Source organism: Sinohyriopsis cumingii, chromosome 7, assembly GCF_028554795.1.
Source record: "Sinohyriopsis cumingii isolate HCF-2022 chromosome 7, ASM2855479v2, whole genome shotgun sequence".
Taxonomy (NCBI): domain Eukaryota; kingdom Metazoa; phylum Mollusca; class Bivalvia; order Unionida; family Unionidae; genus Sinohyriopsis; species Sinohyriopsis cumingii.
In genome coordinates, this window is record NC_142967.1 from 129,874,078 (window position 1) to 129,898,806 (window position 24,729).

General features: G+C 37.8%; 1 protein-coding gene across 1 annotated transcript; it reads right to left on the minus strand.

Annotated features, from left to right (window-relative positions):
* Window positions 1–11,034: 11,034 nt before the first annotated feature.
* Window positions 11,035–12,874, minus strand: LOC149796121 (uncharacterized). The gene is made up of 2 exons (XM_089963925.1): window positions 12,871–12,874; window positions 11,035–12,281 (listed from the first exon to the last, which is right to left on the minus strand). Exons 1-2 carry the CDS (start codon window positions 12,872–12,874, stop codon window positions 11,035–11,037), a joined length of 1,251 nt encoding a protein of 416 aa, XP_089820051.1.
* Between the last annotated feature and the right edge of the window lie 11,855 nt (window positions 12,875–24,729).

Here is a 24,729-nt window from a genome sequence, read left to right on the forward strand (position 1 = left end):
ACGATAAGCTGGAAAACTACATAAATAGGCCATAATTTTGCACCAAATGCCTGCACTGGGGACACTATGCCCTCAGATGTAGATTCAAACCAAGACGTAAGCACTGCAGAGGTCAACACAAAGGAGAATGCCACACAATTAAACAACAATGTGCTAACTGTAAAGAAAACCATTATCCTAGATCGGCAGAATGCAGATTTGCAATAAAAGAGAAACAAATAGTGGACTTAATGAACGAAAAACACCTCACCTACCATTCTGCCAAAAACATTATTTGTAAAAACAGCCCCAACACACCAAAATCTACCTCTGAAACACAATCAATGAGCACCAAAACTCTCCACGCAGAATCAGAAGGGAAAACATTGCACCACAAAACATACCCTCGAATCAGGAAACAAAAGAACCAAAAACTACAACCCACATTGTAACAAACCATGACCACCCTGATAACACTCCAGATACAAACAAAACTGTCACCCCAAACATCCCCAAATCTAACACACACCCCAGCACAGAATTAATACAGGAAGTAATGAACCTAACAAGACGAACCATAATGCAAGATCTCAGTAGCATAATCAGAACCCTCAAAACCATTTTCACCATACTAGCTGATTGGACCACAAGACTAACAGATAAAGACAACGTCAAAAATGAATAGTATAAAAAATAATAAAATCACCATCTGGCAATGGAACTGCAGAGGAATCTTTAAAAACCTATCAGAACTGCAGAACAAACTGAATAATACGGCCATAAAACCAGACGTAATCTGCCTACAGGAAATCCTCATAACACAAGAACACAAACGCCTGCCCAAACTACAAGGCTATACCCAGGGAATCTTTAAAAACAGACCCATAAGGCAGAAAGGGGGTGGACTAACAATTTTTTTAATAGATACACTAATCTACTATGAAGTAATAGAAGTACCCCCTAACCTAAGCATCAATAATAGCATCGAAATAATGTCAGTAATGATAAATATAGGAACCACAAACATTCAAATAATAAATGCATACGACCCAGGGGGTACCTTCTGCCCTACGAACCTATCTCACTAAAGGCAATCACTAATAACAACAACAACAATCTAATGACCTGTGGCGACTTCAACGCACACAGTGAATTATGGGGAGGTAAAAAGAAAGATCAAAGAGGAAAAATGGTTGAAAAATGGATAATTGAGAACAATCTGGTCATCTTAAATGACGGGTCGAACACTAGATTAAACCCTGAGGATGGCACTCTCTCAGCCATAGACCTAACCATCACTACCCCAAAATTGGCTCAAATCACAAATTGGTGGGTAGATCAGGAAGATACGTTAGGAAGTGACCATTTTCCCATCACAATCAATATTCAAACAAAAACTCAACACATTCCTAACGAAACCCCACCTAAATGGAGGTACCAACAGGCAGACTGGGACCAATTCCAATTATTACTAGCTAGAGTAAATCCAGATAACTTAGAAAGCCCAGGTCTTGACATGTATTATGATAACATAACAGACACAATTATAGAAGCAGCTAACCGATGCATACCAAAGACAACTAATATCCAACATAAAAACCCTGTACCATGGTGGACTAAACAGTGAACTATAGCACATAAAGACAAAAAAGGGCCTTAAATAAATATAAACGCACCAAAAATTCTATCTACATCTATCAATATAAAGATTAAGAAAAAGCACTAAAACAAACTATAAAAACTGCTAAAATTAATCTATGGCAAACCTTTTGCTCTAAACTGAGTCTAAAATCAAACTCAAAACAAATATGGGACAAGATAAAAGCCATAAAAGGGAAAGCAACTACCTCAGCCCCAAAAATTAAAAATGCCATAACAAATAAAGATAAGGCAGACCTCCTAGCGAAGCATTTTTCGAACATGAGTAGCAACAATAATCACACCAAAAACTTTCAAGAACACAAAAAACTAATGGAGGGAACCCAACCTCAAATGTTTCAAGACCAAGGAACAAAAGAATCTCACCTAAATAGCGACATCACAGTACATGAATGGAAGATAGCCCTACGATCCAAAAACGAAACATCCCCTGGCACGGATCAGTTAGGTTACATTATCTACAAAAAACCACCTATCAATATAACAATAGCCATAATCAAACTCTTTAATAGGATATGGGATAAAGGCCAGCTACCCACCGAATGGAAACAGGTCATAGTAATACCAATCTCCAAGCTAGGTAAAGATCCCAACAACATAAATTCGTACCGACCCATCTCCCTTACAAACAATATCTGCAAAATAATGGAGACAATACTCGCAAATAGGTTAAAACACCACCTAGAAACCAATAACCTACTCTCCATAAATCAATGTGGCTTTCGGAACAAACGGTGCACCACTGACCAACTTCTCAGATTGGAAACAGACATCAAACTCGCTTTTAACGCACATAGGAAAACCGATCGCAACCTCATAGCGTTTTTTTTAGACCTAGAAAAAGCGTTCGACCTAGTATGGACCAATGGACTAATGGCCAAATTAAACCAATTTGGAATAACTGACGCTTGTTGAACTGGATTGGCGATTTCCTCACAGGCCGGAAAATTACCACAAGAATAGGCAACACCCATTCGGAAGAATTTTCACTTGAAAATGGAACACCGCAAGGCAGTGTAATAAGTACGTTACTATTTAACCTAATGGTAAACGACCTTGACCTCAATGTAGCCTCCACACAAATAAACTTGTCACAATTTGCAGATGATAGTGGCATATGGAGGAATGGAAATCCTGCCAATAACACAGTAGTTAAAGAAATCCAGCAGAGCCTAGACAACATAGGGAGATGGGCGGACAAATGGGGTTTCAAAATATCTCATGAAAAAACTGTGGCAATCATATTCACCCCCAAACGAAATAACAACCTAGTCTGTCCAAACTTCTATATACAAAATCAATTAATCAAATACGTAAGAGTAGTAAAATTCCTAGGAATGTTCTTTGACAACCACCTCACATGGAAACAGCACATTGAACAACTCACCCAGAATTGTAACAAGGATCTCAATTTATTCAGGAACATCACAGGGACTGACTGGGGATCCAACCAGGAAACCCTCCTCATGATATATAAAAGCCTAATTAGATCAAAACTGGATTACGGTTGCCAAGCATATAACTCGGCTAAGCAGCCTGTACTACAAAAACTTGACACTATCCAGAGAAAAGCCTTGCTATTATGCACAGGATCACTCCCCTCAACATCATTAGAAGAACTACAAACACTAACAGGAGAACTACCCTTAAAATTACGTAGGCAAGAACTGCTCCTCCGATACTCCATTCGATTAGATACCCACCCAGACAACCATCCCACCAAAATAGCTATAAATAAGTGTAAAGTTGTCTTCAAACCCAAAATCATACCTATCACACCAAGTGGCAAAGTAATCCTTGAACTAAGAGAAAAGATACCTCTACTAAAAAAACAGGTAACAAACAATACAGACCAGAACAAACCACCATGGTTACAAAAACCACCAAAGATTAACATTGAAGCTACCAAATTAGGCAATAAAGAAGGACAAGAAAACGTACTAAAACCTGTACTGGTAAACGAAATCAACCAAAAATACCTGGACTATGTTAAAATATATACCGATGGATCAAAAACAAACAACCCACCAAGAACAGCAGCAGCAATAGTCATCCCTGAATTCAATATACAAACGGGATCCAGATTACCTGACTATTGCTCCATTTACACCACTGAATTCTGGGCTATACTTGAATCACTAAAATGGATCAAAGACAACCAAATACCTGAAGCAGTCATTGTAAGCGATTCCCTAAGCATTATCAAATCGATCCAAAATCGCAATACACACTCTAGGGAACAATTCCTCTACAGAGCATGCCAATTAATTGACGATATCACCACAGCACATCAATTAGTCGAGCTCATGTGGATACCGTCGCACATTGGAATCTCTGTCAACGAAACAGCAGACAAAGTTGCAAAAACCAAACTAGGAGATCAAAACTCTATCAAGCTTAACTATAGCTCTACAGAAGCAATAAGCTTCGCACAAACATATATAGACCAAACATGGCAAGATTTTTGGAACTCCTCCACAAAAGGTAAAAAGCACCATGAAACCCAAAAAATCGTAGATAGGAACATACAGCTACCTAAGGGTACCTATTTAGAACAGAAAACCATAAACAGGATAATAACTGGAAAAACTAAACTAGCAAACAGTTTTGGAAGGTTTATAGGACCCAAACCAACAACCATTAACTGTTTTAACTGCCACACCACCAAAGATCTACACCACGTATTCAATATATGCCCAAAATATCAACCCGCTCGGAAAATATTTATCAAAAACCAAAAAGAGATCGGATCACCACACACATACCCAGAGTTACTTATGGACTCTAATAAAAATAAACAATCAGCATATAAAAATATAAATGAATTCATAGATTCAGCAGGACTTAGGAACAAAATATAATTACTATCCCCACAAAACCAAAAGACCCAGTAACTTAGCTAAATAAATTTAGAAGCCACCACATAAAAAACCATAACATATCATTCAATTTTATAAAAGTATTAACAAATAATTCACTTACGAAGCACCTATAAAAAAAACTAAGGAAACCGCAAAATCGGATGTCCTGGATGTCCTTAACGAACCGAGTAATCAGCTAGGATTCCTGTCCTAGATGTCCTTAACGAACCGTGTAATCGGCTAGGACTCCGGTCTCTTGCTAAATAAAGTATAAATAACATTCAATCTCTAAAAACATCAATTAATAAATAACTTAAAGAGGTAATATCTAAAAACTTATAAATAACATAACGTAGGAAACACACCCTAAACATCTCGACTAGTAATCCCATAATAACCTTGAAAATCTCTCTTCATACATGATATCTACTAAGAACCTCTATAAACAGCATAGAACATCCCCCTCCTTTTAGAACATTTTGAAGAAGAAAAAAAAAACAAATCTCGAAAAAAAAAATAAGCAGGCAAATGCAACATGAAACCAGCGATGTAAAGCAAGCAGGACCGTTCCCGAGCTCTCCTTCCCACTAATGACAGTCAACCATTCAACTGTAGGGACCTTTATGGACCCACAAATTGAGGCCAAACTATCAGGGTTCCTTGAATCCATAAAAGCCTGGGGGAGGTGGCACCATCCCCTTTCCCAGGAACAACTAGCAGGCTGCGGTGCAGTCAGAAAAAAGTGGCACATGCACAATTGTGCGAACGCTACTATAATTAAACTCAACAACAAAAAAAAGCAATGATGCCAGCTAGCAGCCCTGGAAAGTTCATGACCAACGATGAATTACTGAAAGTTATCATGTCTACTGAAACAGGAGAAAAAAGCATCCCAAAAGGAATAAAAAGCAACGTATACACTGTCATTGAAGCATCTGATGACAACAGTGGTGCCAAAAACTTCCCCGATGACTGCGGTGTTTGGGATTGGAGAAGTGCTACAACCTTTAATCAGACTTTTGTTGTCACCGATTCTGTTGACAAAGTACGTACAGTGTATATGAAAAAGGAACAGTACTGTGTCAAGAAAATGGTCAATGGAGAGATCACATATGAACCAATATTTCCTCAGCGATCGAGTGTTTTAACACTGCATAGATATTATACTAAATTGATGGAAGACAAATCATTCAAAAAACGCGTAACAACAATTGCTGGACTGCCCGATTCTTTTCCTGTAGAGAACAAAATGTTGGCCATTGTGGAATACTGCGGCTAAATGCCAACCATCTTTAAAAAGCACGGAAATTCTAAGAAATCGGAGCCATATGTAAGGACAGACCCAACAATTATTCAGAGAGCAGCTGAAAGGTAAAGCATGGGAACGTCAGCAGCGTTCACACAAAACTTATGTAAGATAACAGTTTCACTGCTCCGAAATCGATGAAACAAATAAACGACAAGAAATTCAGAGACCGCAAACGAAAACGTGAAGAAAATATCAACTCCAGAATAAATATAGCTGATGATGTGGTTAGTGTTTTAAGTGAGCTTCACACTAATCCAGTCATCCAAGAAATAATTTTGACTAAACACAAAAAACCGGTTGTCATTGTTCATAGGAACCAACAGATGGATGATACGATCAGAAACTGTGAAGGTGATGATGGGAGTGTTCTAGATGTTGATAGACCTTTCAGCTTGGGAAATTTCTATGCCACAGTCTTATCCTTCAAAAACCGATGTGTGATAAGCAATAGAACAAACGATTTTCCGGTAATGTCTGGGCCGTGCATGATACATTTTGATGCCGAAGAGGAAACTTACGGGAAATTTTTCTCACACGTAAGCGATCGATTTGGACACAAAGCGCGATTAACCATTGGAAGTGATGAAGAAAAGAGCATGACAAACGCCCTGAAAGCCAAATTTCCGCATGCAAATTTTTTGTTATGTACCAAACACATGTATGACAATGTCCAACGACATCTTCAAGAAAATGGGGCATGTGTACTGGCCCGTAAAAGAATACTCCAAATCATTTTTGGAAATAATGATGGAGTAATTTTTGCCTCAGATGATCCGGAGTTTGAATCAAGATGTCAGAATTTGGAACCCTATTTAAAACAATTTCCAGTTTTTAAATCATATTGGCAAAGGTTTTCCGCCCATTACGCGAAGGAGTAATCAGTGCACCATGGACTAATAATAACAGCGAATCCATGAACCATAAGTTAAAGGCAGCAGTTAATTGGGACAGAAACAAATTCTCAGAACTTATTGAAGAGATCGGAACTATTATGAAAAACCAAATTCTGTTTCTCAGATGCGCTGTTTATAGCAAAGGAGACTGGCGTCTAGCACCTTCAATGGAAAAGCATATTATTCCACAACTAATATGGCATGGTATGCCACAAATGGAGAAAGACAGGCATATACACAAATTCATGCTGGCAAAACCACCACCAACAACAAAATCCAGATATATCAATGCCAGCAACATAGATTTTAAGTGTCCCAAGGCTTCCGAAAATGTTGGGAAAAAGCCAGGCCAGCAGAAACGGCCAGCATCAGAACGGACTAAAAAATATTATAAATGACCAAAGAAATGTACTTACAGATTATTCTTTTTCACCATCATAATATTGAATCAATATAACATTTTCTGTATGACAATAAAATATTTGCAACATTTGTTTTTGGTCATTATTATATATTTTATAGGTCATTTATATGGAATCCTTTTAGGGACAATCGCTACATCTTGTAGTATTTGGCCGGGCGATGGAGCGATGAAGTGATGCGATGGAGCGATTTGTCATTTATTTATTAATTGAGTGGAGATTAAAGTAGAAAGATTGCACTAGGGTGTGTGGATTTGGTGTGGATTTGGGTGGATTTGGTGTGGATTTGGGTGGATTTGAGTGGATTTGGGTGGATTTGGGTGTTTCGTAACACCCGATTTTCATCATCAGAATATTTATTTTGGTGTGGTAACCAAACTTCTTTCTGCGGATGATATGATATAATTGCTTCACCTACTGTCAGAAATATAAGTATTTTTTACATCGAGCATATATCGTAATAATACTGTTGGTACCCACATTTTTTTCTGAAAAATGATTGCCAAACCAAGCACAACAAATCGGACGAAGACCTTTAGCAAACTCGAATGACTCGATACAAGCGAATCCAGTCAAGCCAAAATATGGTAATGGTCCGTTTATCGATACACTGGTCATTTCGTGTGTGGGATGACCAAATCTATCAAAATACTCAGAACACTCTCCCATAAACCGTATTCAGTGACGTCAGAATTTAATGTGCACACATAAGCACACCGCCATATTGGATTACAAGCGCAGGTCGACACTTGTGGTTGCTAATCAAACGTGGAGTATATAACAATGTCGAAGCCAGTAAAAATCAGAGAAAATCAGATATATATATCGACACTTTAGACAGTACATCGAAGCAAAGATATTTAAGTAAATGCCGGCTGATAGATGATTTAGATCCCTATCAAATACCAAAGTCAGAGTGGAGTACTACGGAGGTCTTATTCTCAAGCCTTCAGTACCCAGATATAATAAATTATCTGATTTATGCAAAGAGCAGCTATACCTTAGAGGAAATGAAAGCCTGGAAAAGCCTTGACACATACAATCTATTTACTTCTGGATGGGTTAGAGAAGTTGCTGTGTACGTGAAAAATGGATACCACGTTGTTCGGGGAAAGGTAATATAATCATCATCAGCATCATCATCATCTTTCTCTCTCTCTCTCAAACTCTTTCTCTTTCGCTTCCACCACCCATTCTCTCCATTTTCTCTCATCTATTCGCCACCCATCCTCTACCCCCCCCCCCAGTCGTCCTGGCATGTTGACACTTCATTTTATGCAGATTGATAGCTTACGAGTGCATGTACATATATATTTCACCACCTACAAAAATAAATTAGTTAAATATGTAGTCTAGATGCCAGTTTTCATAATGAACTGTCAGAAATATTTGCTGATATGCAAGCATTTGCATGCATATTTGAAATACACTCCCGAATTTCAGATTTCAGTTAATATGGATTTTCAAAAAAAGAAACTAGTACTCTCACTTGTGGCTTTGCCATTTGAGAGAACACAGTTTTTTCTCAGCCACTGGATGAAATGTGACCTTAGTGTATTCCATGCAAGCAAATATCAGATCCATTTTAATTTTGGATTCATGTTGAATGGGGAACAAAAATCAACTTCTTGTAATTTTGTCCTGATTTTTTATAGGTACTCCACTCACAAAAACTGAGAGAAAAGCCCACCCAATCATGGATTATTGCAGAGAAGACTGGAACCATCTGCACTGCACACTGTGACTGTATGGCAGGTTTGGGTGAAGTCTGTTCTCATGTGGCATCTCTTCTGTTTGCAGTAGAATCAACAATAAAACTGCGCGACTAAAAATCGGTAACACAAGCTCCAGCATTCTGGTTACTACCTGCACCGCTGAAACAAATCAATTACAGACCTGTTGCTGAGACCGACTTCACATCAGCGCAGTTGAAGAAGAAAAAATTGGATGAGGCAGTAGCCACAGGAACACAAACAACTCCTTCCAGAGTAAGACAACATAAGGAAGTACCACCCATCAGTGAGACAGAACGTATCAACTTTTTGCACGAGATAAACAAGGGTCAGGTGAAGCCAGCCATTATGAGTATAGTTCAGTCCTTCAGTGATAATTTCATTCCAAAAGAGGAACAACTCATGTATCCCAAACTGCTTTCAGATTTGTTTGATGAAGAGATACATCAACTTCCTTTATGTGAAATTAGGAAACTGTGCAATGAATTAAAAATTGAGGTTACCATATCCCAGATAGAAGCATTGGAGCAGGCAACACGAGAACAGTTTATGAGTAAACTATGGCAGAAACACAGAACAGGCAGAATAACTGCTTCAAAATTCAAAGCAGTTTGTCATACAAACTCAACACAGCCAGCACCTCACCTGATTAAAAACATATGTTATCCTGACCTGAGAAAATTCAAGTCAATTCAGACCAGTTGGGGATTGACATATGAGCCAAAAGCCAAGCATCAATACATAGAAGCTATGAAGAAAAATCATACAAATTTCATGGTTCGTTCGTCTGGTCTTGTAATTCACATTACTCATCCAGAGATTGGAGCATCACCAGATGGCATCACATCATGCGACTGTTGTGGAGTTGGATCTTTAGAGATCAAGTGCCCGTATACAATGAGAGACATGGACCTGAGTAAAGATGACATTGAAAAATCATTCCTTGTGAAAGATTGCAACAGTGGGCTAACTCTCGACAGAAGACATGAACATTATTACCAAGTTCAATGCCAATTGTTTGTATGTGATACAAAGTATGCAGACTTTGTAGTCTGGACAAGACAATCAATTCATATTGAGAGGATTGAGAAATGCCATGCGTTTTGGGAAGATATGCTTCCAAAAGCACTCAATGTTTTCAGAGTTGGAGTTCTGCCAGAATTGTTGGCCAGATGTTATACACGCTTACCGCTTCAAAATAATAATGGGGTAACACCTGGACCAAGCAGTGCAATACACCAGCCATCAGAGCCTACATGTTTGCCACTACAGAATAGTAAAGCGACAACACCAGAACCAAGCAATGCATCACACCAGCCATCAGAGCCTGTATGGTGCTTCTGCCAGGATCAGGAATATGGACAGATGGTTGCCTGTGATGATCGAAATTGCCAATTTCAGTGGTTTCATTTTGACTGTGTAGGCATTGCATCAAAGCCAAAAGGAAAATGGTATTGCCCTGAATGCATAAAATCATGTAGCAAGAGTAGGGTTAGCAAAGTCCAGTGACTCGAAAGTGTAGTATCTACGCAAGAGCCTAAAAGCAAACAAGTCTTGTGTGCTTCATTTTTATAATAATTACAAAAACTATGATTATTGCATTTATGAGAGAGAGAGAGAGAGAGATTTTTATAATGGTACATGCTTGTGTGTTTGACAATGTTTTTTATGTATTCAAGAGCCATAATGCAAACAAGTCTTGTGTTTTCATCTGTGAGTACTGTATTATGATTAGTGTTAATATGAGTGATTGATATATTTATAATGGTACATGCTTGTGTGTTTGACAATGTTTTTTATGTATTCAAGAGCCATAATGCAAACAAGTCTTGTGTTTTGATCTGTCAGTACTGTATTATGATTAGTGTTAATATGAGTGATTGATATATTTATAATGGTACATGCTTGTGTGTTTGACAATGTTTTTTATGTATTCAAGAGCCATAATGCAAACAAGTCTTGTGTTTTCATCTCTGTCAGTACTGTATTATGATTAGTGTTAATATGAGTAATTGATATATTTATAATGCATTCACTTTCTCTCTCTCTCACTGCACTATTTCAAGGAAAACAGTAAATATCAATAGATCTTTCTCATGTATTATAGATTAATAAACATCCCTTCCTAATTACATATACAACAACATCCCACATTCCTAGACAATAGCATGATCACTTTTAGTCAAATGCTACTATATTTGGTGACAAGTTTGTTAATGCAGCACACACTAGGGCAGCTTTATCAATAGTTGTCAACCCTTTGTCATCAGTGGTTCGCAAATGATCAATAGGCACAGTTCCAGACAAAAGGGTATACTTCTGTCGCATGAGTCCTATTACTCGTTCCACATGAATGCGAAGGTGAGCTAATTTTCTTGACTCCTCGAGCTCTAAAGCTGGCATTTGCTTTTTTCCTTTAGTAAAAGCTGGCATCTTGACAGAGGCCATCATAACTCCTATGCTGTCTTTTACATCAAAACCTCGATCTGCCATAACAACATCTCCAGGTAGCAGTTTATTTAGAAAACCGCTGTTTTCTGTGACAAACTTGTCGCTCACTCTGCCGCACCATGCTTGGGAAAGGAAAGAGATGGTACCTTGTGGAGTTATACCAATTAAAAATTTAACTGTATTATGATGTTTGTACGAAGACCAAGTCGTAGCTTTAGCTTCTGCATTTGAAGGAGTTTCAATAAAGACTTCAAAACAGTCGATTATTACTACGACTTTACCATTCAGGTAACATCTGAATTCCATGGGCATAGTCTTCTTGATCTCCTCTCTCTCAGTCCATCTGATAAGAGGCTGTAAACGAGTCAACACATGGAGTGTATTCAAAATTGTTCTCGACACTGTTGGCTGTGCGCACTGGAATATTATCCCAAGAAATTCATTTTGCACATTGAGTCGTAGTTTCATTAATGTTAGCATCAGTTGTTGAAACTTTGTTAAAGATGATAAATGAGTCTCTATCAAGTATGATGAAATGAGCGAAAAGACTTGCATTAAGATGTGGTGCGTGGGCAAACCAGTCAGATAGTTGACTTTATCATCATCGCCCTCCAAACTCTCTGCGGTCATCTTACGGCTAGCTATTTCCGACTTCAGCTCCATGTTTTCCATAGTCAGTCTTCTCAACTCTTGTTGCATTGCCTCCATATTATGACCCATTAAATCAGTTTGGATCTCCCTTGTGTTGAAATCCACAGATTCTTCTGTCAAACATGTTTGGTCATCAACCAGTATATCTTGGAGTGACACAAGGGTTTCAGCAGCATCATGTCTCTTACGTTTCTTGACGCGACCCAATACTCTATTGTATCTGTCAGTGGCAGCTGATGGAGATGGCAAGACTTTGACATGACCAAGCTTCAAGGTCGGTACCCAGTCAACATTCGTCTTGTCGTACAGGTCAGCAGGTTTACCTGCAAAGCAATTTATAATATATTAATGTTTGAAAATGAAAATAATACTATGTTAACAGTCTTTGATTTGGTGACACAATTAGTATACCATTCAGTTCTTTGTTTCAGCTTGTGTTTTTCTTTTGTTTCTTTTTGCTGCTGCTTCCCGTGTGTGGATAGTAGAGTGTGTGGTTATTTAACCTTCCCTTCTGTGTGAATGGCAGATTGTGGTTATGTTTTTGCTGCTTCCCGTGTGTGAATAGTAGATTTTGGGTTTGATTTGGCATCTCTGCGTGTGTGAATAGTATATTATGGGGTTTGTTATGGCTTCTCCCCGTGTGTGGATAGTATATTTTGAGTTTGGATTTACTTCTCGGCGTGTGGATAGCATAATGGGGTTAGTTATGGCACCTTTCCGTGTGTGGATAGTATATAATAAGTGAAGTGAATGTAAGGGTCACTCATAAGCCTCGAAAAGAATTGACTTTCTTGCCTCCCCAAATTTTGTTTTTTAATGTGTAGTATCAGTGTTTGTCTATTGTCTGTGTTATCTCCATCTCAGATGTTCATTTTTCCTTGACGCTATGCAGTCGCATCCATGTTCATTTACCCATGACGCTATACAGTCCCATCCATGTTCATTTACCCTTGACGCTATACAGTCCCATCCATGTTAAAATTTCCCATGTTAAATTCCCCTTGTCCCCAGAGTGCCAGGCCTGTATTCCAATGTTAAATTCCATTGACGCCATATCGTCCCAGGGTGTTTTGTAATGTATTTTCCCCTTTGAGGCTATATCGTCCCCATTCACTACTTACACGATATCTTGTTCTAGGATCGTGGAAATTTATTGTTATAAATCCGTGTGGGGTATTTTGTGCTTTGAAAAGAAGTTTCTAAATCTAATTGTGTCCATACCTCCACTGCACCATGTTTGAAGAATATTTCTCGGAGTACGTGTATCAACTCCGTTAAATACAACTAAAATGTTACAGTTATCTCTGATCACTTTTGGTGTTTGTGTATATCTCTGTGTGACATAAATAATATCTGTACTTTTATGCCTACCTCGAGAAAATATCAGAGCTGGATTTGATTGTTTGTCCAACATCACATCATCGTATATTACGAGATTATTAATAAATCCATCTAATTCACCAACACTCGGCGCTTCATCAATATCGGTTATAAAATTAATAATGTCGTCACCATCTTCATTTAACAATTTTGTATTTTCATTAAAATCTTTAAGTACATCATAACATCTATGATCATCTACTGATGGTGCAGCTAAAGCCAACTTGTCTCACTTTAACCATCTCATTATAAGATTAAGCAGTAATTGCGTTTTACCAGACCCAGATGGACCTATTATAATCATTCTGAAAGAATTTGGTAATGCTGAAATATGTTTTACTGGCTCTTGCTTTCGTGTCGCTGAGAAATCAGTTACATCCATATTATAAATATACATGAACCTATATTGTTTACGATGTAGATTTAAAACTTCAGCCACTGATTTAGTCACAGTTACAACAACAACAAAAAAGAAGAAAAATAGCATATGGTGGAAAATGTGCAATATGTAACAGATAAAACATTTCGTTTTTACCCAGAATTCAACGTAAAGAGGGTGGTGATATTGCTACATTAATGTCAAAATTTTCAGGAACACCATGGGCTAAATACCCAGGAGAAAAAAAAATCTTCCTGTGTATAATTATTGTGGTTCTGGTACCCGACTTGATAACCAAGATCAGCCATGACCTAGAGAGTATCCTAGAAATGATATTGATCGAGCATGTCACGTTCATGATGATGCTTATAAAAGTGAAAACCTACAAGATAGACATATTGGAGATGTGAAGTTGATTCATTCCTTAAATTCCATAAAAAAATAATAAAAAATATCAGAGAATCACTCGCCAACTGGTTGGTAAGATCCGCGATGAAAGATAAACTAGCATTAGGGGCTGGTAATTAATTAACCAATTATTAAAATAATGGAATCAAGTTATTATAGCCCAAGGGAATATTGGAGCGGTAGAGTAGCAATGAGTAAACTTGCTGATGCAGCAAATGTCACACGTTTCAATGCTGAAAAATGGTTAGCACGACAGGCAATATGGCAAATTTATTTGCCACCACCTAAACGAATTCAGCATGCACGTTCTGATGTCAGCATTCCTAATGAAGTTCATCAGGCGGATATTTTAGTTTTACCACACGATATTATAAAAATTGGGAGACGTCAATTAACATACAAATACGCGTTGACTGTCGTTGACATTGCAAGTAGATATAAAGAAGCAGAGCCACTATCAGCATTGCAAATCTATCGCACCATATCGCACCAGGTGAATTTCATAACATGATGTAAGTTACAGCCTTCACATCTGATGGGACAAGAATGCATTCATGTGTATATAGTGTATTGCACTTTTTGTGTGAAAACTGCTTTAAAATGATTCAATTATTAGAGTTTGATATGGTCCACGTGTCAATGTCTATTTCCACTCACCGTTGTATTAAGTTATTGTCAACCTCAATTTGGAATCTTATTATTATTAATTGTAATATATTATTGGTTAATAAAGTCTAGTAATGTTATGCCAGCCAAATGTCAAACAGTAGAAAAATAGTCGATGTTAAAGACGCGTGCGATGATATGCATATAGTAAATTCCTTTGACAAATAAACAAGATTTGTAGCAGCAATTAATTAAGTCAATTGTCATCACATTCAAATCTGTTACGTAATTGTAATCGGATTAAGTCACACTCGACCGTTCAACACCACGGATTGATCAAATCTATGTATCTTCAACGGCTATAAGTAATGTACAGGCGAAGAAGCAAGAAAACGTCGTATGATCATACAATTACCTAAATGCCCATTATGCAAAAAATAAATTTTTTCAAAACTAAATACGATAGCCCAATGTGAAATAACAAAAATGAGTAGGATTAGTTTAATTATGGATATTTATAAAAAACATAAATATAACAAAAACAATATTTTATATCTAGACACTGACTGTGATAATAAAGTAATTTTAAAAATCGTAAATTTTATTATAGATACAATGATGCAATGTGGCCAAGTTATAAGAATAAACAAATGATCGTATATAACAATTTTCAAACATCCAAAATAAACTTGAAAAATCTAAAACTTAAAACTTGAAATAAACTTAAATTTGATTTAAATAACTTACTCAAAATTTAATTCTAAATTTCAATTAATTTAATATGTATACTGCATATTATTGTATGTGTATATGTATGTATGTATATATATATGTATATATATGTACGTATATATATATAGGTATATATGTGTGTATGTATGTACAGGTATGAATATATATGTATATAAAACATATATTTCATTTTTTCCCCCTCCTTTATTCTTTTTTTCTACTTATTATTTTCAAACAAAATTAATACAGACGAAGGGAACACAGGGAACCACCGTGTGGGTGAAGTAAGCAGCATAGACGACGCAGGGCTAAATCACATGGCGCTACGCGAAGTGGCCAGACCTGCGGAAGAGTAGCAGAAAAACCCACACGGAGGAAAATGGACATACAAAACAAAAACAATACACACAAATAGAGTAGATGTCTACTAAACCATAACTAATATATCCAAAAAAAAAACAACAACAAAAAAACAAAAATATTTCGAGAATTTTGTAGTACTTTTTATTAAAATAAAGGAGAATGACATATGCCGTATAAGGGGAAACATTCACAAAATAAATAAAAATGTGGACCCTTATCCGGATATAAATCCTTAGTATATAAAAATTGGAGGGGGTGGGGGTGGGCATTTGTCTGGTGCCCCCACCCCAAAAAAAAAGGTAATGTAATTGTATCACTTGTGCACGCTCTCTGACAAATAAATCTCTTGATTACAGGCAGTCGATATGAAGGTCATGGCGAAGTTAACAACAGCAGTCCAACGTGAGACCCTTTTTAAAATCGAGTTTAAACCAGTATGTGACAAGGATGTTGTTTTCCCTCCCGTCAGAGTGGATGCCATTGCGAAGGAAGTGATGATTAAATATTTTGATGAAGTCAGTGGTGACCCAGTAATCACAACTGGTAACGGCGACTGCCTATTCAATGCAGTGTCCCTTCTCCTGTATGGAGACGAAAAAAAATCAGTACAGTTACGGTATCATACCTGTCTCCGCATGGTACGAGCTTCAACATCGTACATGAATCATCCCCAAAGGAAGCGCATACAATGTTTATCACCATCTTTTGAAGCTACCTGTATTGACTGTGCTACAATTGGCGGTTTCTCGTCTGCATGGACAATTTTGGCACTATGTTATATTATCCAGGGTCCGGTGCGGATTTTGTACCCTTCAGTCAATGGCGTGAACGACTTGGCACACACTTCTCTGAACACGACTTTCGAACCGTCTGCAGACGTACCAGCAGGACATTCAACAATCAGTATTCTCTGGTATGCTCAAGGGCAACTCCCAAAGCAAGGATCTTGGTATGCAGTAAACCACTTTGTCCCTGTAGTCAATTTGAAATGTAAGTCAAAAAACCTTTGACACATAATAAGGATGATATGGACCATAGATATGAAGAATATGAGAACAGCGAGGTTGATAATTTATTAACTCCTGATTCGCAGAAATGCAGTGCAAGTTTACATGATTTAACTAACATTTTACAAACCGATGAGTATGAAGAAGACAGTTTCAGTATGGAAGCGGAAACCGCCGACGAATCTAGGGAATCACTATATCCTTGTACCGTATCTGACGTGTCAGAGGTCAATATTCACCGTAAGTCAGCTCCATTTCAAGCAATGATGGGTCATTCCCATAACGTCAAGTTTGAAAACTATCTCTCAGTTTGCTTGATTTGTTTACTGTGTAAAACCGGCTTGGTGTATAATTTTAAAAGTTCTACTGAGTGCGGCCACCACCATCACCAATTAAAATAGAATAAAGGAACAGGAAAACAAGAGCAAAGAAATAATACCAAGAAGAGGAAACGATAGCAAACCGCCAAGCCGTGAACAAAGGAATTGAACAGAACAAAGCAACTATCAAACAAAGGAACGATAGGAACACGTAACAGAAAACAAAGGAGACTTCTAGCGGAGGAGCAGACTGGGTTAGGACAAAAACAAAAGATAAGTCATCATTCAAATGGCTCTATTCAATCCAAATACGCAAACACACAAACCACCAAACAACCCTATCAATAAATCAGTAAAAATATTGGATGTATCACAACTCCAAACAGCACCAATAAAGCATGTAAAACAAGCAAGATTAACGCAAGTAGTACCAACCACAGCAAACTCGAATTCAACCAACATCGCACTGGGACCCCAAATTCTGGTCTCAAACACAGACCAAACAAACCACAAACCAGCAGATATAATTAACACACCCCCACCCCACCAACAGAAACTACTAGAAATACAAAACTACACTGCAGGGAACAATATAAATACAATGCCAATACTATCGCCAATCCTCTTCAAGGAAGCGGAAAAACCAAACACAAATGAAGATATAGACACCACTATTCCAAACCTAACAAATGAATTTGACAGTAACCTATATACCTTAAACTCCCCACAGTTAGACCACATAACCATAACCAGCACCCCAAAATTCACCAAAAATGAAATAACCAATTCTAGAAGCATGCAAACAAACCAACAACAGGAAATCAAGCAAACAACAATATATCAAAACATTAGGAAAGAAACTAGACACTCAAGCCAAACTCCTGGACCATCTGGGATAATAACAGCAAGGGAACCACCAACGTATGGGAACAAATCCAATGAATTAGACACTACAAAACGACCCAGCAGCATCACTAATATGGCAACCCAAAGACCCCAAACAAACCAAAACACATACCTAGGTAATGACAAGGGCCCGCTAAAACCCCCCAAACAACCCAAAAAACCCACAGGTAAGGTTAACTCAAAACAGGAAATAAAACAACAACATAACCCCCAAAACAAAATGTACATTTATCATTCCATCGAACACACCATATACATAAGCACAGGTGCAACAGAATTACTAGTCTAAGTACCAATAGTATTATGACAACACTGGCCAAAATTCACACTGGACAATTCAAACTGATAAGACCAAGGCGAAACTACCTCATTGTCCAATGCAGCACAATTCAACAGGTGGAAAAATTCATCCAAATTGAAACTATAGGCCCAATAAAGATCAAAGTAGAGAGACACCATAGCACTCACAGGAAACCACGAGTCACTTCGAACTCCAAACACAGTGAAACCACAACTAATCTGGCTGAACCCACTAAAACCACTATCTTTTAAAAAGTAATAGCACTAAACGGATACAACAATGACATAAGCAATGAACTCCTACTTCATAAACTCACAGCAAATGGAACACAGACCACCAAAGTATATCGTCTTAAAAATCACAAGGGACAAGGAACAAACAAAGCAGTTATAGAGGCTACCGAGCCAATACCCTCAATAATAAAACTAGGACAGTCAGGAATGTACGATAAGCTGGAAAACTACATAAATAGGCCATAATTTTGCACCAAATGCCTGCACTGGGGACACTATGCCCTCAGATGTAGATTCAAACCAAGACGTAAGCACTGCAGAGGTCAACACAAAGGAGAATGCCACACAATTAAACAACAATGTGCTAACTGTAAAGAAAACCATTATCCTAGATCGGCAGAATGCAGATTTGCAATAAAAGAGAAACAAATAGTGGACTTAATGAACGAAAAACACCTCACCTACCATTCTGCCAAAAACATTATTTGTAAAAACAGCCCCAACACACCAAAATCTACCTCTGAAACACAATCAATGAGCACCAAAACTCTCCACGCAGAATCAGAAGGGAAAACATTGCACCACAAAACATACCCTCGAATCAGGAAACAAAAGAACCAAAAACTACAACCCACATTGTAACAAACCATGACCACCCTGATAACACTCCAGATACAAACAAAACTGTCACCCCAAACATCCCCAAATCTAACACACACCCCAGCACAGAATTAATACAGGAAGTAATGAACCTAACAAGACGAACCATAATGCAAGATCTCAGTAGCATAATCAGAACCCTCAAAACCATTTTCACCATACTAGCTGATTGGACCACAAGACTAACAGATAAAGACAACGTCAAAAATGAATAGTATAAAAAATAATAAAATCACCATCTGGCAATGGAACTGCAGAGGAATCTTTAAAAACCTATCAGAACTGCAGAACAAACTGAATAATACGGCCATAAAACCAGACGTAATCTGCCTACAGGAAATCCTCATAACACAAGAACACAAACGCCTGCCCAAACTACAAGGCTATACCCAGGGAATCTTTAAAAACAGACCCATAAGGCAGAAAGGGGGTGGACTAACAATTTTTTTAATAGATACACTAATCTACTATGAAGTAATAGAAGTACCCCCTAACCTAAGCATCAATAATAGCATCGAAATAATGTCAGTAATGATAAATATAGGAACCACAAACATTCAAATAATAAATGCATACGACCCAGGGGGTACCTTCTGCCCTACGAACCTATCTCACTAAAGGCAATCACTAATAACAACAATAACAATCTAATGACCTGTGGCGACTTCAACGCACACAGTGAATTATGGGGAGGTAAAAAGAAAGATCAAAGAGGAAAAATGGTTGAAAAATGGATAATTGAGAACAATCTGGTCATCTTAAATGACGGGTCGAACACTAGATTAAACCCTGAGGATGGCACTCTCTCAGCCATAGACCTAACCATCACTACCCCAAAATTGGCTCAAATCACAAATTGGTGGGTAGATCAGGAAGATACGTTAGGAAGTGACCATTTTCCCATCACAATCAATATTCAAACAAAAACTCAACACATTCCTAACGAAACCCCACCTAAATGGAGGTACCAACAGGCAGACTGGGACCAATTCCAATTATTACTAGCTAGAGTAAATCCAGATAACTTAGAAAGCCCAGGTCTTGACATGTATTATGATAACATAACAGACACAATTATAGAAGCAGCTAACCGATGCATACCAAAGACAACTAATATCCAACATAAAAACCCTGTACCATGGTGGACTAAACAGTGAACTATAGCACATAAAGACAAAAAAGGGCCTTAAATAAATATAAACGCACCAAAAATTCTATCTACATCTATCAATATAAAGATTAAGAAAAAGCACTAAAACAAACTATAAAAACTGCTAAAATTAATCTATGGCAAACCTTTTGCTCTAAACTGAGTCTAAAATCAAACTCAGAACAAATATGGGACAAGATAAAAGCCATAAAAGGGAAAGCAACTACCTCAGCCCCAAAAATTAAAAATGCCATAACAAATAAAGATAAGGCAGACCTCCTAGCGAAGCATTTTTCGAACATGAGTAGCAACAATAATCACACCAAAAACTTTCAAGAACACAAAAAACTAATGGAGGGAACCCAACCTCAAATGTTTCAAGACCAAGGAACAAAAGAATCTCACCTAAATAGCGACATCACAGTACATGAATGGAAGATAGCCCTACGATCCAAAAACGAAACATCCCCTGGCACGGATCAGTTAGGTTACATTATCTACAAAAAACCACCTATCAATATAACAATAGCCATAATCAAACTCTTTAATAGGATATGGGATAAAGGCCAGCTACCCACCGAATGGAAACAGGCCATAGTAATACCAATCTCCAAGCTAGGTAAAGATCCCAACAACATAAATTCGTACCGACCCATCTCCCTTACAAACAATATTTGCAAAATAATGGAGACAATACTCGCAAATAGGTTAAAACACCACCTAGAAACCAATAACCTACTCTCCATAAATCAATGTGGCTTTCGGAACAAACGGTGCACCACTGACCAACTTCTCAGATTGGAAACAGACATCAAACTCGCTTTTAACGCACATAGGAAAACCGATCGCAACCTCATAGCGTTTTTTTTAGACCTAGAAAAAGCGTTCGACCTAGTATGGACCAATGGACTAATGGCCAAATTAAACCAATTTGGAATAACTGACGCTTGTTGAACTGGATTGGCGATTTCCTCACAGGCCGGAAAATTACCACAAGAATAGGCAACACCCATTCGGAAGAATTTTCACTTGAAAATGGAACACCGCAAGGCAGTGTAATAAGTACGTTACTATTTAACCTAATGGTAAACGACCTTGACCTCAATGTAGCCTCCACACAAATAAACTTGTCACAATTTGCAGATGATAGTGGCATATGGAGGAATGGAAATCCTGCCAATAACACAGTAGTTAAAGAAATCCAGCAGAGCCTAGACAACATAGGGAGATGGGCGGACAAATGGGGTTTCAAAATATCTCATGAAAAAACTGTGGCAATCATATTCACCCCCAAACGAAATAACAACCTAGTCTGTCCAAACTTCTATATACAAAATCAATTAATCAAATACGTAAGAGTAGTAAAATTCCTAGGAATGTTCTTTGACAACCACCTCACATGGAAACAGCACATTGAACAACTCACCCAGAATTGTAACAAGGATCTCAATTTATTCAGGAACATCACAGGGACTGACTGGGGATCCAACCAGGAAACCCTCCTCACGATATATAAAAGCCTAATTAGATCAAAACTGGATTACGGTTGCCAAGCATATAACTCGGCTAAGCAGCCTGTACTACAAAAACTTGACACTATCCAGAGAAAAGCCTTGCTATTATGCACAGGATCACTCCCCTCAACATCATTAGAAGAATTACAAACACTAACAGGAGAACTACCCTTAAAATTACGTAGGCAAGAACTGCTCCTCCGATACTCCATTCGATTAGATACCCACCCAGACAACCATCCCACCAAAATAGCTATAAATAAGTGTAAAGTTGTCTTCAAACCCAAAATCATACCTATCACACCAAGTGGCAAAGTAATCCTTGAACTAAGAGAAAAGATACCTCTACTAAAAAAACAGGTAACAAACAATACAGACCAGAACAAACCACCATGGTTACAAAAACCACCAAAGATTAACATTGAAGCTACCAAATTAGGCAATAAAGAAGGACAAGAAAACGTACTAAAACCTGTACTGGTAAACGAAATCAACCAAAAATACCTGGACTATGTTAAAATATATACCGATGGATCAAAAACAAACAACCCACCAAGAACAGCAGCAGCAATAGTCATCCCTGAATTCAATATACAAACGGGATCCAGATTACCTGACTATTGCTCCATTTACACCACTGAATTCTGGGCTATACTTGAATCACTAAAATGGATCAAAGACAACCAAATACCTGAAGCAGTCATTGTAAGCGATTCCCTAAGCATTATCAAATCGATCCAAAATCGCAATACACACTCTAGGGAACAATTCCTCTACAGAGCATGCCAATTAATTGACGATATCACCACAGCACATCAATTAGTCGAGCTCATGTGGATACCGTCGCACATTGGAATCTCTGTCAACGAAACAGCAGACAAAGTTGCAAAAACCAAACTAGGAGATCAAAACTCTATCAAGCTTAACTATAGCTCTACAGAAGCAATAAGCTTCGCACAAACATATATAGACCAAACATGGCAAGATTTTTGGAACTCCTCCACAAAAGGTAAAAAGCACCATGAAACCCAAAAAATCGTAGATATACAGCTACCTAAGGGTACCTATTTAGAACAGAAAACCATAAACAGGATAATAACTGGAAAAACTAAACTAGCAAACAGTTTTGGAAGGTTTATAGGACCCAAACCAACAACCATTAACTGTTTTAACTGCCACACCACCAAAGATCTACACCACGTATTCAATATATGCCCAAAATATCAACCCGCTCGGAAAATATTTATCAAAAACCAAAAAGAGATCGGATCACCACACACATACCCAGAGTTACTTATGGACTCTAATAAAAATAAACAATCAGCATATAAAAATATAAATGAATTCATAGATTCAGCAGGACTTAGGAACAAAATATAATTACTATCTCCACAAAACCAAAAGACCCAGTAACTTAGCTAAATAAATTTAGAAGCCACCACATAAAAAACCATAACATATCATTCAATTTTATAAAAGTATTAACAAATAATTCACTTACGAAGCACCTATAAAAAAAACTAAGGAAACCGCAAAATCGGATGTCCTGGATGTCCTTAACGAACCGAGTAATCAGCTAGGATTCCTGTCCTAGATGTCCTTAACGAACCGTGTAATCGGCTAGGACTCCGGTCTCTTGCTAAATAAAGTATAAATAACATTCAATCTCTAAAAACATCAATTAATAAATAACTTAAAGAGGTAATATCTAAAAACTTATAAATAACATAACGTAGGAAACACACCCTAAACATCTCGACTAGTAATCCCATAATAACCTTGAAAATCTCTCTTCATACATGATATCTACTAAGAACCTCTATAAACAGCATAGAACATCCCCCCTCCTTTTAGAACATTTTGAAGAAGAAAAAAAAAACAAATCTCGAAAAAAAAAATAAGCAGGCAAATGCAACATGAAACCAGCGATGTAAAGCAAGCAGGACCGTTCCCGAGCTCTCCTTCCCACTAATGACAGCCAACCATTCAACTGTAGGGACCTTTATGGACCCACAAATTGAGGCCAAACTATCAGGGTTCCTTGAATCCATAAAAGCCTGGGGGAGGTGGCACCATCCCCTTTCCCAGGAACAACTAGCAGGCTGCGGTGCAGTCAGAAAAAAGTGGCACATGCACAATTGTGCGAACGCTACTATAATTAAACTCAACAACAAAAAAAAGCAATGATGCCAGCTAGCAGCCCTGGAAAGTTCATGACCAACGACGAATTACTGAAAGTTATCATGTCTACTGAAACAGGAGAAAAAAGCATCCCAAAAGGAATAAAAAGCAACGTATACACTGTCATTGAAGCATCTGATGACGAAACTTCCCCGATGACTGCGGTGTTTGGGATTGGAGAAGTGCTACAACCTTTAATCAGACTTTTGTTGTCACCGATTCTGTTGACAAAGTACGTACAGTGTATATGAAAAAGGAACAGTACTGTGTCAAGAAAATGGTCAATGGAGAGATCACATATGAACCAATATTTCCTCAGCGATCGAGTGTTTTAACACTGCATAGATATTATACTAAATTGATGGAAGACAAATCATTCAAAAAACGCGTAACAACAATTGCTGGACTGCCCGATTCTTTTCCTGTAGAGAACAAAATGTTGGCCATTGTGGAATACTGCGGCAAAATGCCAACCATCTTTAAAAAGCACGGAAATTCTAAGAAATCGGAGCCATATGTAAGGACAGACCCAACAATTATTCAGAGAGCAGCTGAAAGGTAAAGCATGGGAACGTCAGCAGCGTTCACACAAAACTTATGTAAGATAACAGTTTCACTGCTCCGAAATCGA